Below are 13,258 nucleotides of genomic sequence, written 5' to 3'. Positions count from 1 at the left end.
TCGTACCTTCGGTGCTAGGATCGATCGATCATGAAGACGTACGACTACATCAACCGCGTTGTCATAACACTTTCGCTTATGGTCTACGAGGGTACGTAGACAACACTCTTCCCTCTCGTTGCTATGCATCACCATGATCTTGCGTGTGCATAGGGAATTTTTTGAAATTACTGCGTTACCCAACAAGTCCCCCCCCCCCTTGGCCGCCCCCCTCTAGATGCATCTAAGGGGGGCCGGCCCCCTCTCCCTTCACCCTATAAATAAAGGAGGGAGGGCAGCCGCACCCTTCCCCTGGCACAACCTCCCCCTCTCCAACACCTCCTCCTCCTCCGTAGTGCTTGGCGAAGCCCTACCGAAGAACCATGAGCTCCATCACCACCACGTCGTCGTGCTGCCGGAGTTCTCCCTCAACTTCTTCTCTCCCCTTGCTGGATCAAGGAGGAGACGTCCCCGGGCTGTACATGTGTTGAACGCGGAGGCGCCGTCCGTTCGACGCTTGATCGGATCTTCCGCGATTTGAATCACCGCGAGTACGACTCCATCAACCGCGTTCTTGTAACGCTTCCGCTTAGCGATCTTCAAGGGTATGAAGATGCACTTCCTCTCTCTCATTGCTAGCATCTCTTAGATTGATCTTCGTGACACATAGGAAAATTTTGAATTATTGTTACGTTCCCCGACATGGAGAACAACGGGGGATGGAAGAAGAAAGTGGAGGATTTTGACGCGAAAACAATGCGGGATGCTCCAAAAGCGCGGGCTCCGTCTTCCTTTTGGGTGGGGCGGTGGAGGAGGGGGGACAGAGAGTGATGTTTCGCGTGTTCGGACTCCTGCAAAGCCCCCACGTTTGCCTCCGGTTTGCGGAAGAAAACACGTCTAGACCACGTTGGATGGCTTTTGCGATCTGGACAGCACGATCCGGACCGATGCGGGAGGTTTCAGGGTCGGTATTTGAGATGCCCTTACAATTGTAAATCCAATCCTTGAATTATGTAGGACTGCCCGTCGCATGCCTGGGATCTCAATACTGGGGTGCCACAGATTCCGACCTGTGAAAATTTGCACTATGGTCTAGACATCATCATAATCTCAATAAATAGTCCTAAATTGCATTAACTTATCTAATAAGGAAGAAAATGGGGGGAATGGCTACTTGCGTACTAGGGAGCGCCACGAATCGAGTTCAAGCCCCCAAATCTTGCTATGAAAAGAAAATGGGGAATGGCTACTTGCATACTATGCGTTTAAAACCATGCCCTCAAAAACTTTGGGAAAACTCAACCAAAGGAAAAAGAGCCTTAGGTATGTGAGAAGTCCTTCTGTGCTTCACAAAGTTTTCTCATTCTGATTCCTCGAACATTTATGAATAGGCATGCTAGATTATCACATGAATTTTTTTGAGAGAAGTGCATGTTTCAACCCCAACTCCAATACCGTCGATTACCGCTCTGGGTATTTCAGGTTCACCCAAATTCTTGCTTTACATCGCCTTGTGGACAAAGAAGATGTTAAAATTAGACATGGTTTGATACAATCCAACTAGTGTAAGAATTAGTAAGATTTCTAATACATGGTTAATAGAGAAAAAAAAATCAAGCTATCTGCTTGTAGTTTCGTACGGCGGCATCTTGCCAAAACATATCAAGACAATTTTGGTGTTCATATACGTGAGCGTTTGCCGGAAATTATAGGACAGACGGCATCACAAAATCAGGTACTACAACTATGCCGGCGCCACAAAGATTCCATCTGCTGTGAGATATAAGACTATAAGGCCAGCTGACCCAGCGGGTCACTCGGTGCCGGCTCTATTTGATGGTGTCCTGGACTAGGGGGTGCTAAGCACGTCGGCCTGCCAGTCATGGGCCAAGCTAAGGACCTCCATACAACGGAAGAATGGGCCATGTATGCCATGGCCCATGGTGTACTCAAGATGAAACCCTTCGAAGACTTGGCACACACTTCAAGAAATGTTTGAATCATAGGCATGCTTATCCCTTGATGTACCTAACCTACATGTGACCCTAGCTACACCCGGTGCCTACTTAAGCCGAGGAGTTTAGTCCGTAGGGTCACGTAAGATTCATTCACATACGATCTTGAGGTAGATCATCGTGTACTTTGTACTCCACCCAAAATCAATATAATAGAAGCATGACGTAGGGTTTTACCTCTTTGAGAGGGCCCGAACCTGGGTAAAACATCGTGCCCCTCTTTGCCATGTTACCATCAAGCTAAGATCACCAGCTCGGGACCCCCTATCCGAGATCTGTCGGATTTGACTCTGACATTGGTGGCCCATACAGATCATGTTGTGTGGTCAAAACGGCTCAATGGCCCATCTTCGGATGGACGACAATATTGGCTATGGGAAGACCTTCTTCCCCGGACAACTTTTGTGTTCGGCAGCGGCAGGATCTACGCCGATGCGACTGGTCACCTTGGCCGGATCGAGAAGTTCGCTCAGGGCCAAACCATTAGGTTTAGGAATGTGGAGTACGTTGTGGATGCCTGCGGCGAGCTTGCATATTCAGGCTGGGTGTCAGATTACTTTGAAGACCTTGTCGACGCCCTCGTGCTGATCACAATTTCAATCCCGGATCAGGACCACGGCGCGGATCACACCTCGGGATGTAGCTTCGATCCTAGAGCCAAGCATTACCCTGTCGATTTAGGCGCTAAGTTTGACCGATGAAACTCCCGATGCCACATCAGGTAGGATCTCGGGCAAGCTGTAGGATCAAAAGTAGGTCTAGAGTAGGGGGTGATTAGACTACTTGATAAATAAAAAAACCTAGCCTTTTTCCAATTTTAGTTCTTGTCAGATTTTAGAAATTCTATCAAGTGTAGTAGCACCCTACACATGCAAGTCCAAGATAGTAGCAGCGGAAAGTAAAGACTTTGCATATAAAAGTAGAGGAAGGTTTTGGAGGTAATCAGACGCAATGAAGACACGATGATTTTTCTCGTGGTTCCGATAGGTGATGCTATCATACATCCACATTAATGGAGACTTCAATCCATAGGTGGTGCTATCGAACCTCAAACTACAAATTGTTAAAATCAACACACCAAATTCTCTGATCCCGGTCTAACCTTAAGAGCTTTCTCAAATAGGTATTGCCCACGTGGCAAGTCAAATATGAGATTGTTGGCTGCGGACTCAGAAACAAATATGACTACCGTGGAGTCAAACTTGGAACCTGGGAGAGTTGTCCTCTTTCCGCTAGCCAGTACAACAGACGAATACGTAACACAAGAAGAGACCCCGAAGTACTTCTGCAGAACCGAAGCGTCGAACTTTGAAAACATCTTTTGGGGACAAACAAGTATTAGAAACGTACTTTCTGAAATTTCCTAACATTTAAAGTGCGAGCACTTTTAGAAAATTCTGAATACTTTTAAAAAACAATCAATTTTGAAAAATTAAACACTTTTTAAAACATAAACATTTTTTGAAACCTGAACAAAATTTTAAAGTGCGAAGACTTTTTGAAACATAAACATTTTCTGAAACCTGAACAAAATTGAAAAGTGGGAACACTTTTTGAAACATAAACATTTTCTGAAACCTGAACACAATTGAAAAGTGGGAACACTTTTTGAAACATAAATATTTTCTGAAACCTGAACAACATTTAAAGTGTTAATACTTTTTTGATATTTTTTTAAAAATAGGAAAAAAAATTGAAATCTAAAAAATGTGCAATAAAAAATTGTGACATCTAAAAAATATCATGAGTTTAAAAAATATGTACGGGCCATTTCAGACAAATGTTTATACAATGTAAAATAATATTCATCTGATGCATAAAAAAATCATACATTCAGAAAAATGTAAAATTTCAAGAATGTTCACGAGTTTCAAAAATGTGTTTGTGACATTATAAAAAAAGTGTACACAATTTTAAAAAGTGTATACCCTACGTGACATGTGTTTGAAAAAGGTGTATACAATTTTCAAAATGTTGTACAATGTATTAAAACATCGAAATGTTGTACAATGTATAAGAATGTTCATGGGATCCTAAAAAACAAATAAGAATGTTCATGTAGTTTTATAAAATGTTTATTGTTATTAAGAAAATGTAAAACATGTATTTGGGAAAAATATTAACATGTATTACAAAAAAGTTTTGAAAACATGTATTTTTAAAAGTATACATAATGTATTTGAAATATCAAAAGTTTAGCAAAAAAATATTTCTTGTGTGCATTAAAAATGTACGTTGGGTACTGAGAAAAATTATACATATGTGGAAAAGAAAAAAGAAAAGGAAAAAACAAATAGAAACGAAAGCAGAGAGCGGGTGCGCTCATGGGCTGGCCCAATTAAGAAAATACCGGGTACATCCTCTCAAGGTTCAAAATAGACCGGGATCAAAGAGTTTGGTGTGCTGATTTCGAGAATTGGGAGTTCGGGGTTTGATTTAGTTTCCGCCTACAAGTTCAAGGTTTATTTTGAATTTTTCCCCATATTTAGTTGTGGCAAGTCTCGGTAATTCAAACGTCTGGTCGATCCTTTCTGTAAGTGAGTAGTGGAATGATGACGTGGCAAACTTGATGATGTGAACAGTGTGCATGTTAAGAGAATAGGTAGTACTTCCTTCGTTTCTAAATATAAGTCTTTTTGTACATTTCAATATAGACTACATACGGAATGTATATAAACATACTTTAGATTGTAGATTCATTCATTTTGCTCCGTATATAATTCATATAAAAAATCTCTAAACAGATCTATATTTAGGAACGAAGGGAGTAGTGAGGATCAACTTATTAAAAATGTAAGATCTGTTATAGAAATTCTGATCAATCTTTTGGAAAAGGGCAATATGCGCCTTGGTTGTTAGTCATATCCTTGACGAATGGACGGCTACAGCATTGGTTGATACGGGGTACGTGCACTCACGGTCACTGGTCCGTTACAAAGGAGAGGGTATTAACCAAATTGGAGCCGGCGCCGTATCCGGTATATCCAGCAAATGGAGAGGCCACATATCACAGATGTTATGCATTACCCCGCTCTCAAAGTCCCAGTAGATGGCCACGTCCCGCTTCTTGATCACCTTGCGTTCGCTATTGGGGATGTGTCCAACGCGCCGACCCAAACGAATACACGTCCGTTTTTCATCCGCGGACGACCTATTTCAGACTCAATTTTAAACCGGATTTGCGTCGGCGCGGACAGAAAACGGACGCGTGCGCCTATTCCTTTCTCCGGACCCGTCTGTCGGTGGGAGCCATCATCATTTCCCTCATTTTCCCTCAAAAACACTCCCGCCCGTGCGTACTCTCGCTCCCAACCAGCCATGAACGACGTCATCGACCTTGACGCTCGCCTCCGTCGCCTCGTCCGCGCCGCCGCCCCCTCCGGGAAAGGCAAGTCTCGTGCCCCGCGCAAGACCGCCGCCGCGACCAAGCCAAAGAAGGCACTGACACCCGGATAGTGGACAAGAAAGTCGGCTAAGAGGAAGGGCCGGAGGCACGCCGCAGACGTGAGGGATGAGGCCGCCGCGCAGGCCGACGTCGTCGCCGCCGCGCAGCTTGAGTTCACCAACGCCCGCGTCACGGCGGCACCGAGGGAGGCGCTCTACATGCTAGGGGTAAACCCTAGCCAGCACAGCCTCGTCCAAGCAGCTGTCACCGCAGCCAGCACTGGCTCGTCGGCGTTTCCTCGGATGGTGATGCCCGACTCACCCCGCGCGTTGGCTTGCAACCCGATCTCCGGCTTCCACGTCTACCCGCAGGCCTCCCGCCTCTCCTGGGAGTTGATGACCCACAAGTGTAGGGAATCTATCGTAGCCTTTTCGATAAGTAAGAGTGTCGAACCTAACGAGGAGCAGAAGGAAATGATAAGCGGTTTTCAGCAAGTTATTCTCTGCAAGCAATGAAATTATCGGTAAAAAATAGTTTTGTGATAAGGTAATTTGTAACGAGTAACAAGTAATAAAAGTAAATAAGGTGCACCAAGATGGCCCAATCCTTTTTTGTAGCAAAGGACAAGCCTGGAAAAACTCTTATATGAAGGAAAGCGCTCCCGAGGACACATGGGAATTATCGTCAAGCTAGTTTTCATCACGTTCATATGATTCACGTTCGGTACTTTGATAATTTGATATGTGGGTGGACCGGTGCTTGGGTACTGTCCTTACTTGGACAAGCATCCCACTTATGATTAACCTTCATTGCAAGCATCTGCAACTACAACAGAAGTATTAAGGTAAACCTAACCATAGCATGAAACATATGGATCCAAATCAGCCCCTTATGAAGCAACGCATAAATTAGGGTTTAAGCTTCTGTCACTATAGCAACCCATCATCTACTTATTACTTCCCAATGCCTCCCTCTAGGCCCAAAAAATGGTAAAGTGTCATGTAGTCGACGTTCACATGACACAACTAGAGGGATAACAACATAAATCTCATCAAAATATCGAACGAATAACAAATTCACATGACTACTAATAGCAAGACTTCTCCCATGTCCTCGGGAACAAACGTAACTACTCACAAAGCATATTCATGTTCATAATCAGAGGGGTATTAATATGCATAATGGATCTGAACATATAATCTTCCACCAAGTAAACCAACTAGCATCAACTACAAGGAGTAATCAACACTACGAGCAACCCACATGTACCAATCTGAGGTTTGGATACAAGGATTGGATGCAAGAGATGAATTAGGGTTTGAGATGAGATGGTGCTGGTGAAGATATTGATGGAGATTGACCCCCTCCCGATGAGAGGATCGTTGGTGATGATTTCCCCCTCTCGGAGGGAAGTTTCCCCGGCGGAACAGCTCCGCCAGAGCCCTAGATTGGTTCCGCCTTGTGGCGGCAGAGTTTCGTCCCGTAATCTTGCTTATGATTTTTTTTCTCGGACGAAAGACCTCATATAGCAGAAGATGGGCATCGGAGGGCCACCAGGGGGGCCATGAGGCAGGGGGCGCGCCCCCACCCTCGTGGGGCTGGTGGGTGGCCCCCCTCTGGTACTTCTTGCGCTCAATATTTTTTATATATTATGAAACGTGCTCCCGTGAAGTTTCACGACTTTTGGAGATGTGCAGAATAGGTCTCTAATATTTGCTCCTTTTCCAGCCCAGAATCCCAGCTGCCGGCATTCTCCTTCTTCATGTGAACCTTATAAAATAAGAGAGGATAGGCATAAGTATTGTGACATAATGTGTAATAATAGCCCATAATGCAATAAATATCGATATAAAAGCATGATGCAAGATGGATGTACCAGGAGTGCTCGCCCGACATGAGCGTGGTCGCGCTTTTCACGCCTGCGCCCGTGCCAATCGACCTCAACGCCACCCCGGTTGTCTGTGGCACGTCATCCGACGACACGAGGAAACACGCGCGGCAGACGTCGGCCGACGGGCTCCCCGACGCCCATAACCTGTTCGAGGAAATGTCGTCCGCCGTAGACGAGGACTACATGCAGAACCTCATCTTTGAGGGTGGTGCGCCGGGTGCTGGCTACGATCCCCGATGAGACACAAAGCCAGGACGGCCGCGGGGCGTTCACGCCGGCCGCTGGCTACGATCCCGATCAGGCGGCCATCATCCGTGATCAGGTTGGCATCGACCTGGACGGCTTCCCCCTCGACCATGAGTTCCCGGACGACTATGGGCTAGAGAAAGAGGACGAGTGCGACATCGAAGTGGAGCCTTTGTTCGAGGACGAGATCGTCAACCAAGCCGCCGGTCCTAAGCCGAAGCGCAAGAGCAAGCGCACGAAGGCATACACAGCTGTCGAGGACAAGCTTCTTTGCGAGTGTTGGCGTGACATTGGACAAGACCCCAAGACGGGAGCCGAGCAAAAGCATTTAACCTTTTGGACTCGTGTCCACCGAGAGTTTCATGAGCGCAAGAAGTTTCCACCTTACCAATTTGTGAGCACGCGCGGGTGGGTCTCCATTTCCAAGCGGTGAAGGATGATCCAACAAGAGTGCAACAAGTTTTACACCACCCTTGAGAGCGTCAAGGTCCGCCACGTGAGTGGCATCGGCATGCAAGACATGGTATGATAGCAAGCAAGCAACCCTCTTTTCTGTCATCAAGATCATCCTTTGTGTGTTCATTTGCATATCACTTGCCCATATGTTTGCATGGAAACATTTTGTAGGCATTTCAAGCTTTGGAGGCATTCAAGGTTCAACACAATGGCAAGTGCTTCAACCTCTCCCATTGTTATCGGTCATCAAGGACGAGGAGAAGTTCAAGGCGCAATATGCCGCACTCAAGGCACGTGGGGGAAGAAAGCCGTGGGGGATGTTGGGGAGGGTGAGCCAGCACGGCCACGGGGGAAGACCAACTCCAAGAAGGAGGACAAGCGAGATGCGGCCACCAACGCCTTGATCGCAAGCGTGGACGGCATGATGAATAAGAAGGACTCAAGGGAGGAGGAGCGCCAGCGTTTCAAGGCGGAGCAAATGGATGCTTTCACGGATATCCAAAGGAGGAGGCTTGATCTGGACGCTGAGAAGTAAGCCAAGATGTTCGAGATCGAGGCGGAGAAGCAAGCCAAGATGCTAGAGATCGAGGCCGCCAACGCCAAGACCAAGGCGAAAGAAGTGGCTCTCGCGAGCATGATGACCGGGGTCGAGATCATGAAGGTGGATCTCAACACCGTGTCATCAAGGAAGAGGCCGTGGTTTGAGAAGATGCAGGCCAACATGCTCAAGTTCGACGATGAGTGATCTATGGCAGCGAGGACCATCTTTTTTGTATGCCGGCATGATCACGAGAGCCGCGATGGCGTGGTCGAACTCAAGTCCCACCCTTTTTTGTGTGCTGGCATGTGTGTCGACCGACTGGCGAGTGCGCCAGCATGAACTGTGGTGATATTTTCTGAAGCCGGCATTGTATGCCGTCGCTGGCATGGTGCCGGCATGAGACATGGCCGTTGGCATGATCGGCCGCGGGCCTTTTTTATTTAAAAGTTGAATGCAGACATGAAATGGGTCTGTGCGTTGGGCGCGTTGCCGACCCAAATGCAAAACTGGGGGACGTCGGACAAACGGCCGACCCAAACGGACAAAAAGCGGACAAACGCGCCGTCTGTTTGAGTCGGCCCATTGGAGTTTCTCTAACAGGCAGTACGTCCTCGCCAGCAGCAAGACGTCGCCGCACGGCGTGACGGCGAGGGAGCGGCGATGAGCAACGAGCCCCTGTGTGCGGATGAGAATCCTTGCCGCCGGGGACGTCGTCTGGCCGTGGAGGTCTAGAGCGTGGACGGTGCCGCAGCACTGGAGTGCGTAGAACAGACCGTCCTTGTCGTTGTAGACGGCGCTGACAAAGCCGGTGCTGACGGAGGATAGCGAGGACCAGCCCTCGTCTCCTGGCCTGGCGAAGTGGAGGTCCATCGGCTGCTCGTGCACGACTAGGACGACGCACGACGACGCGGCGCCACCAGCCGAGAGGGCCACGTGGCGATACATCCAGGAGCGCGCGACTCGTGCGACAACGGAGAAGAACCGCACGTCGTCTCCGTAAGATGCCAGGCCGGGGTCTTCGGTGCGGTAGACAATGTTCCCATCGTCGTCCAAGGAGTTTCCCACCACGCATTGGAAACTGGTGACGGGCGGGAGCACGGCCCGCACGCCGCTGAGAGGGTTGAGCAAGTAGGGATTGGCCGCCTGGTCGGTGATGAAGAGCCATCCGTACGCCGAGCCGGCAAGGACGGCGGCATCATGCGAAAGCCGCATGTGGGATGTCGCGTCGGCTGACGGGGAGTAGAGCGCCATGCCATCTGGCCCGCAGGCAGCATCGTGGGGATACAACAGGCAGGGAGATTGCTTCGGTGACGGAAGGCGGAGTCGGCAGAACGTGGCGTAGGTGGAGCTCCACGAGGAGCAGACCACGCTCGCCCGGACGACGTCGAGGACCTCCATGGCCGACATGGTGGTGAGAAAGACATCCTCCGGTAGCTCGGACCAGTTCCGTGCGCCGCCAGTTGTTTCCATCGCGATCGTATCAATCCGAGTGCTTGTTAGGGCATACGATTATTTAGGACTCTCGCAAGGAAAAAGACGCCAATCTCTCTACTAGTAGTATTGGAGCATCTCCAACAGCCACCGAACGCGCCGTGCGCTAAAAACTACTTTGCCGCGCGTCCATCATCTGGTTTGGCGTGGCGGGCAGCGCTGGCTCCAGCAGCCATGCTAAAATGCAGCACGCGCAACTCCAGCAGCGCGCAAAAATGCAGCGCGCGTGACTCTCGCACAAATAACATATGCATTCCAAAACAGAAGCAAAAAGATCAAATACAAACAAAATAAATCAAAAAAATAGTTCAATTTCGTTATTACAACTCAAATAAACAGTTTATCGTTCAATACAAGAAATAGTTCAACAATACAACAAATAGTTCAATAATACAATATCGAACGCACAAATCATGATGCTCTTTGTCGTCCATTCCATGCCCACCACTCCTCAATGAGATCCTTCTGAAGATCATCATGCGTTGCGGGACGTCGAATGGCATGATAGGAGGCAACAAAACGGGCCACCCTTTCAGCCCTCCGTCGCACTCGCACGAGATGTCCCAAGAGCTCATACTGAGAGTATTCTACATCTTGGCCACGCTCATTCTCGATGATCATATTATGCATTATCACACAAGCGTGCATGATGTACCAAAGCATTTTTTGATCCCAAAATCTAGCTGGTCCTTTCACAATAGAAAATTGGGCTTGCAAAATCCCAAAAGCTCTCTCCACATCTTTTCTAGCCGCCGCCTGAGCATTGTGGAAATCTAAGATTTTTCTTCCCTTCCGGCTTTTTCAATGGCTTCACAAAGGTTTGCCACTTTGGATAGATGCAATCCGCTAGATAATAGCCATAGTTGTATGTACGACCATTTGCTACAAACTGCACCGGTGGTAAATCACCATTTGCAATCTTATTCATCAGTGGTGACCGGTTGACAGCATTGATGTCATTCAAAGATCCAGGCATTCCAAAGAATGCATGCCAAATCCAAGTCTCTTGATCGGCCACCACTTCAAGGATTATAGTGGAACCCTTTTTTGGCCGGAATTGCCCATGCCATGCATTTGGACAATTCTTCCAACTCCAATGCATGCAATCTATTGAGCCAAGCATACCAGGAAAGCCGCGAGCTTTGTTCATCTCCAATAGCCTTGCGGCGTCTTCAGCATTGGGAGATCTCAAATACTCCTGGCCAAACACTTGCACAATTCCGACTGCGAAGCGCTTGACACACATGATGGCTTGGCTCTCACCCATAGCCAAGTGATCATCAACTAAATCAGCCGGGATACCGTATGCCAACATACGCAAAGCGGCTGTCACCTTCTGAAAGGTGCTATGCCCGAGCTCTCCGGCGGCATTCCTCCTTTGCTGAAAAAACCGGTCATGGCTCGCTAGTTTCTCTGCAATGCGCCTGAACAACTCGGTGCTCATCCTAAACCGGCGACAAAAGTACGACTCTGGGTATGTGGGATTCTCCATGAAATAGTGCCTCATCAATCTGTTATGGGCATCAATCCTATCCCTCCAATTTTTCTGCCGACCCATAACCGAACCACCGTGCTTCGGTTTTTTATTGATGTGCATAGCTAGGATCATTGCAAGATCCTCCTCCTCTTCCATATCAAATTCTTCTTCGGAAGAATCATACGACGAACTCATCTACAATGTTCAATACTATGCTATAAAAACTACAATCAACATGCACCAAATTCATGAATTTTGAGCAATACATACCTTGCAGGCGTTTTGTCGAACACCTTGTGGCGCCGAGCGGCAGCGAGCGCCCGAGCGCTCTTTGTCGGAGGACAGACACGCGCGAGGGGTGGCGGTGACTAGAGGGGGCGGAGGAAGCCACCGCGGCACGGGGATAGGCCGGGGAAGCTCTGGAACGATCGCCGGATGGCGCAGGCGGCGGCGGCGCCGCAGCTGGAGAGGGGGGGGTGAGTTGCGAGCGAGCGCGCGGGAGCGGGCACAGCAAATAAGCGGCGCGCGATGCAGTTTCGACCCGCGCGCTGAACTAGATATGTCGCGCGCGCGGTTTTTGCGCGCCCGCTGGAGCCACTATACCGGTTGTGCGCGCGCTAAAATGGGCAATTTTGCAGCGCGGCGCTAGTTTGGCGCGGCTGTTGGAGATGCTCTTAACGGGAGTCGGCAACGTCTCCACACATCGAACGACAACCTCGCCCCAACGACTTCTTTACCTTTTGGTTTTTATTTGTAGAGGCCAGATCACACGATCGAAGGATGCCGGGTATCTAAATGTGATCCCACCTAATCAATTTCATCCTCCGGAAATGTATTAGAGCATCATCGGACCCACAAACCTGACGCCTTATCCGTCCGTGGGCATAGGAATTAGTTTGGGAACACGAATGCGAAAGCCGACCATTCAATGTTAGGCACTATATATTCGTGAATGAAGTGTAATTTAAAATTCAAATACGTCTGATCCATAGAGCGTGTCAGATCACACCATCACCAAATCACACCATCGGCTGATCACATCCAAAAAGAGACCAGTATGCTTAGTTTTTACATGACCGATCACAAAAAAATACCAATCTGGCAGACCATGCATTTTGCCCTGTCGGACCGTCAATCTGAGCCTCCACACTGATGTCTACTACACAACCTTCTTCTTGTAGACATTGTCGGGCCTCCAAGTGTAGAGGTTTGTAGGAGAGTAGCAAATTTCCCTCAAGTGGATGACCTAAGGTTTATCAATCCGTGGGAGGCGTAGGATGAAGATGGCCTCTCTCAAACAACCCTGCAACCAAATAACAAAGAGTCTCTTGTGTCCCCAACACACCCAATACAATGGTAAATTGTATAGGTGCACTAGTTCGGCGAAGAGATGGTGATACAAGTGCAATATGGATAGTAGATATAGGTTTTTATAATCTGAAAATATAAAAACAGCAAGGTAGCAAGTGGTAAAAGTGAGCGAAAACGGTATTGCAATGCGTTGAAACAAGGCCTAGGGTTCATACTTTCACTGATGCAAGTTCTCTCAACAATAAATAACATAATTGGATCATATAAAAATCCCTCAACATGCAACAAAGAGTCACTCCAAAGTCACTAATAGCGGAGAACAAACGAAGAGATTATTGTAGGATACGAAACCTCCTCAAAGTTATCCTTCCTGATCGATCTATTCAAGAGTTCGTAGTAAAATAACACGAAGCTGTTCTTTCCGTTCGATCTATCCTAGAGTTCATACTAGAATAACACCTTAAGA

The 13,258-nt window shown here is 47.9% G+C and overlaps 2 protein-coding genes across 2 annotated transcripts; both read right to left on the bottom strand.

Moving 5' to 3' along the window:
* Nucleotides 1–8,787: 8,787 nt before the first annotated feature.
* Nucleotides 8,788–9,983, bottom strand: LOC147984244 (putative F-box protein At4g22660). Its single transcript, XM_087541023.1, has 2 exons — nucleotides 9,112–9,983; nucleotides 8,788–8,944 (listed from the first exon to the last, which is right to left on the bottom strand). Exons 1-2 carry the CDS (start codon nucleotides 9,981–9,983, stop codon nucleotides 8,788–8,790), a joined length of 1,029 nt encoding a protein of 342 aa, XP_087397149.1.
* A 766-nt stretch (nucleotides 9,984–10,749) lies between these two features.
* Nucleotides 10,750–11,676, bottom strand: LOC147984243 (uncharacterized). The gene has a single exon (XM_087541022.1). The coding sequence runs from the start codon at nucleotides 11,674–11,676 to the stop codon at nucleotides 10,750–10,752; it is 927 nt and encodes a 308-aa protein (XP_087397148.1).
* Nucleotides 11,677–13,258: the final 1,582 nt, after the last annotated feature.

This window comes from Triticum urartu, chromosome 2A, assembly GCF_056163025.1.
Source record: "Triticum urartu cultivar PI428250 chromosome 2A, HENAU_Tu73, whole genome shotgun sequence".
Taxonomy (NCBI): Eukaryota; Viridiplantae; Streptophyta; class Magnoliopsida; order Poales; family Poaceae; genus Triticum; species Triticum urartu.
This window is presented reverse-complemented; position numbering and strand designations above follow the sequence as displayed.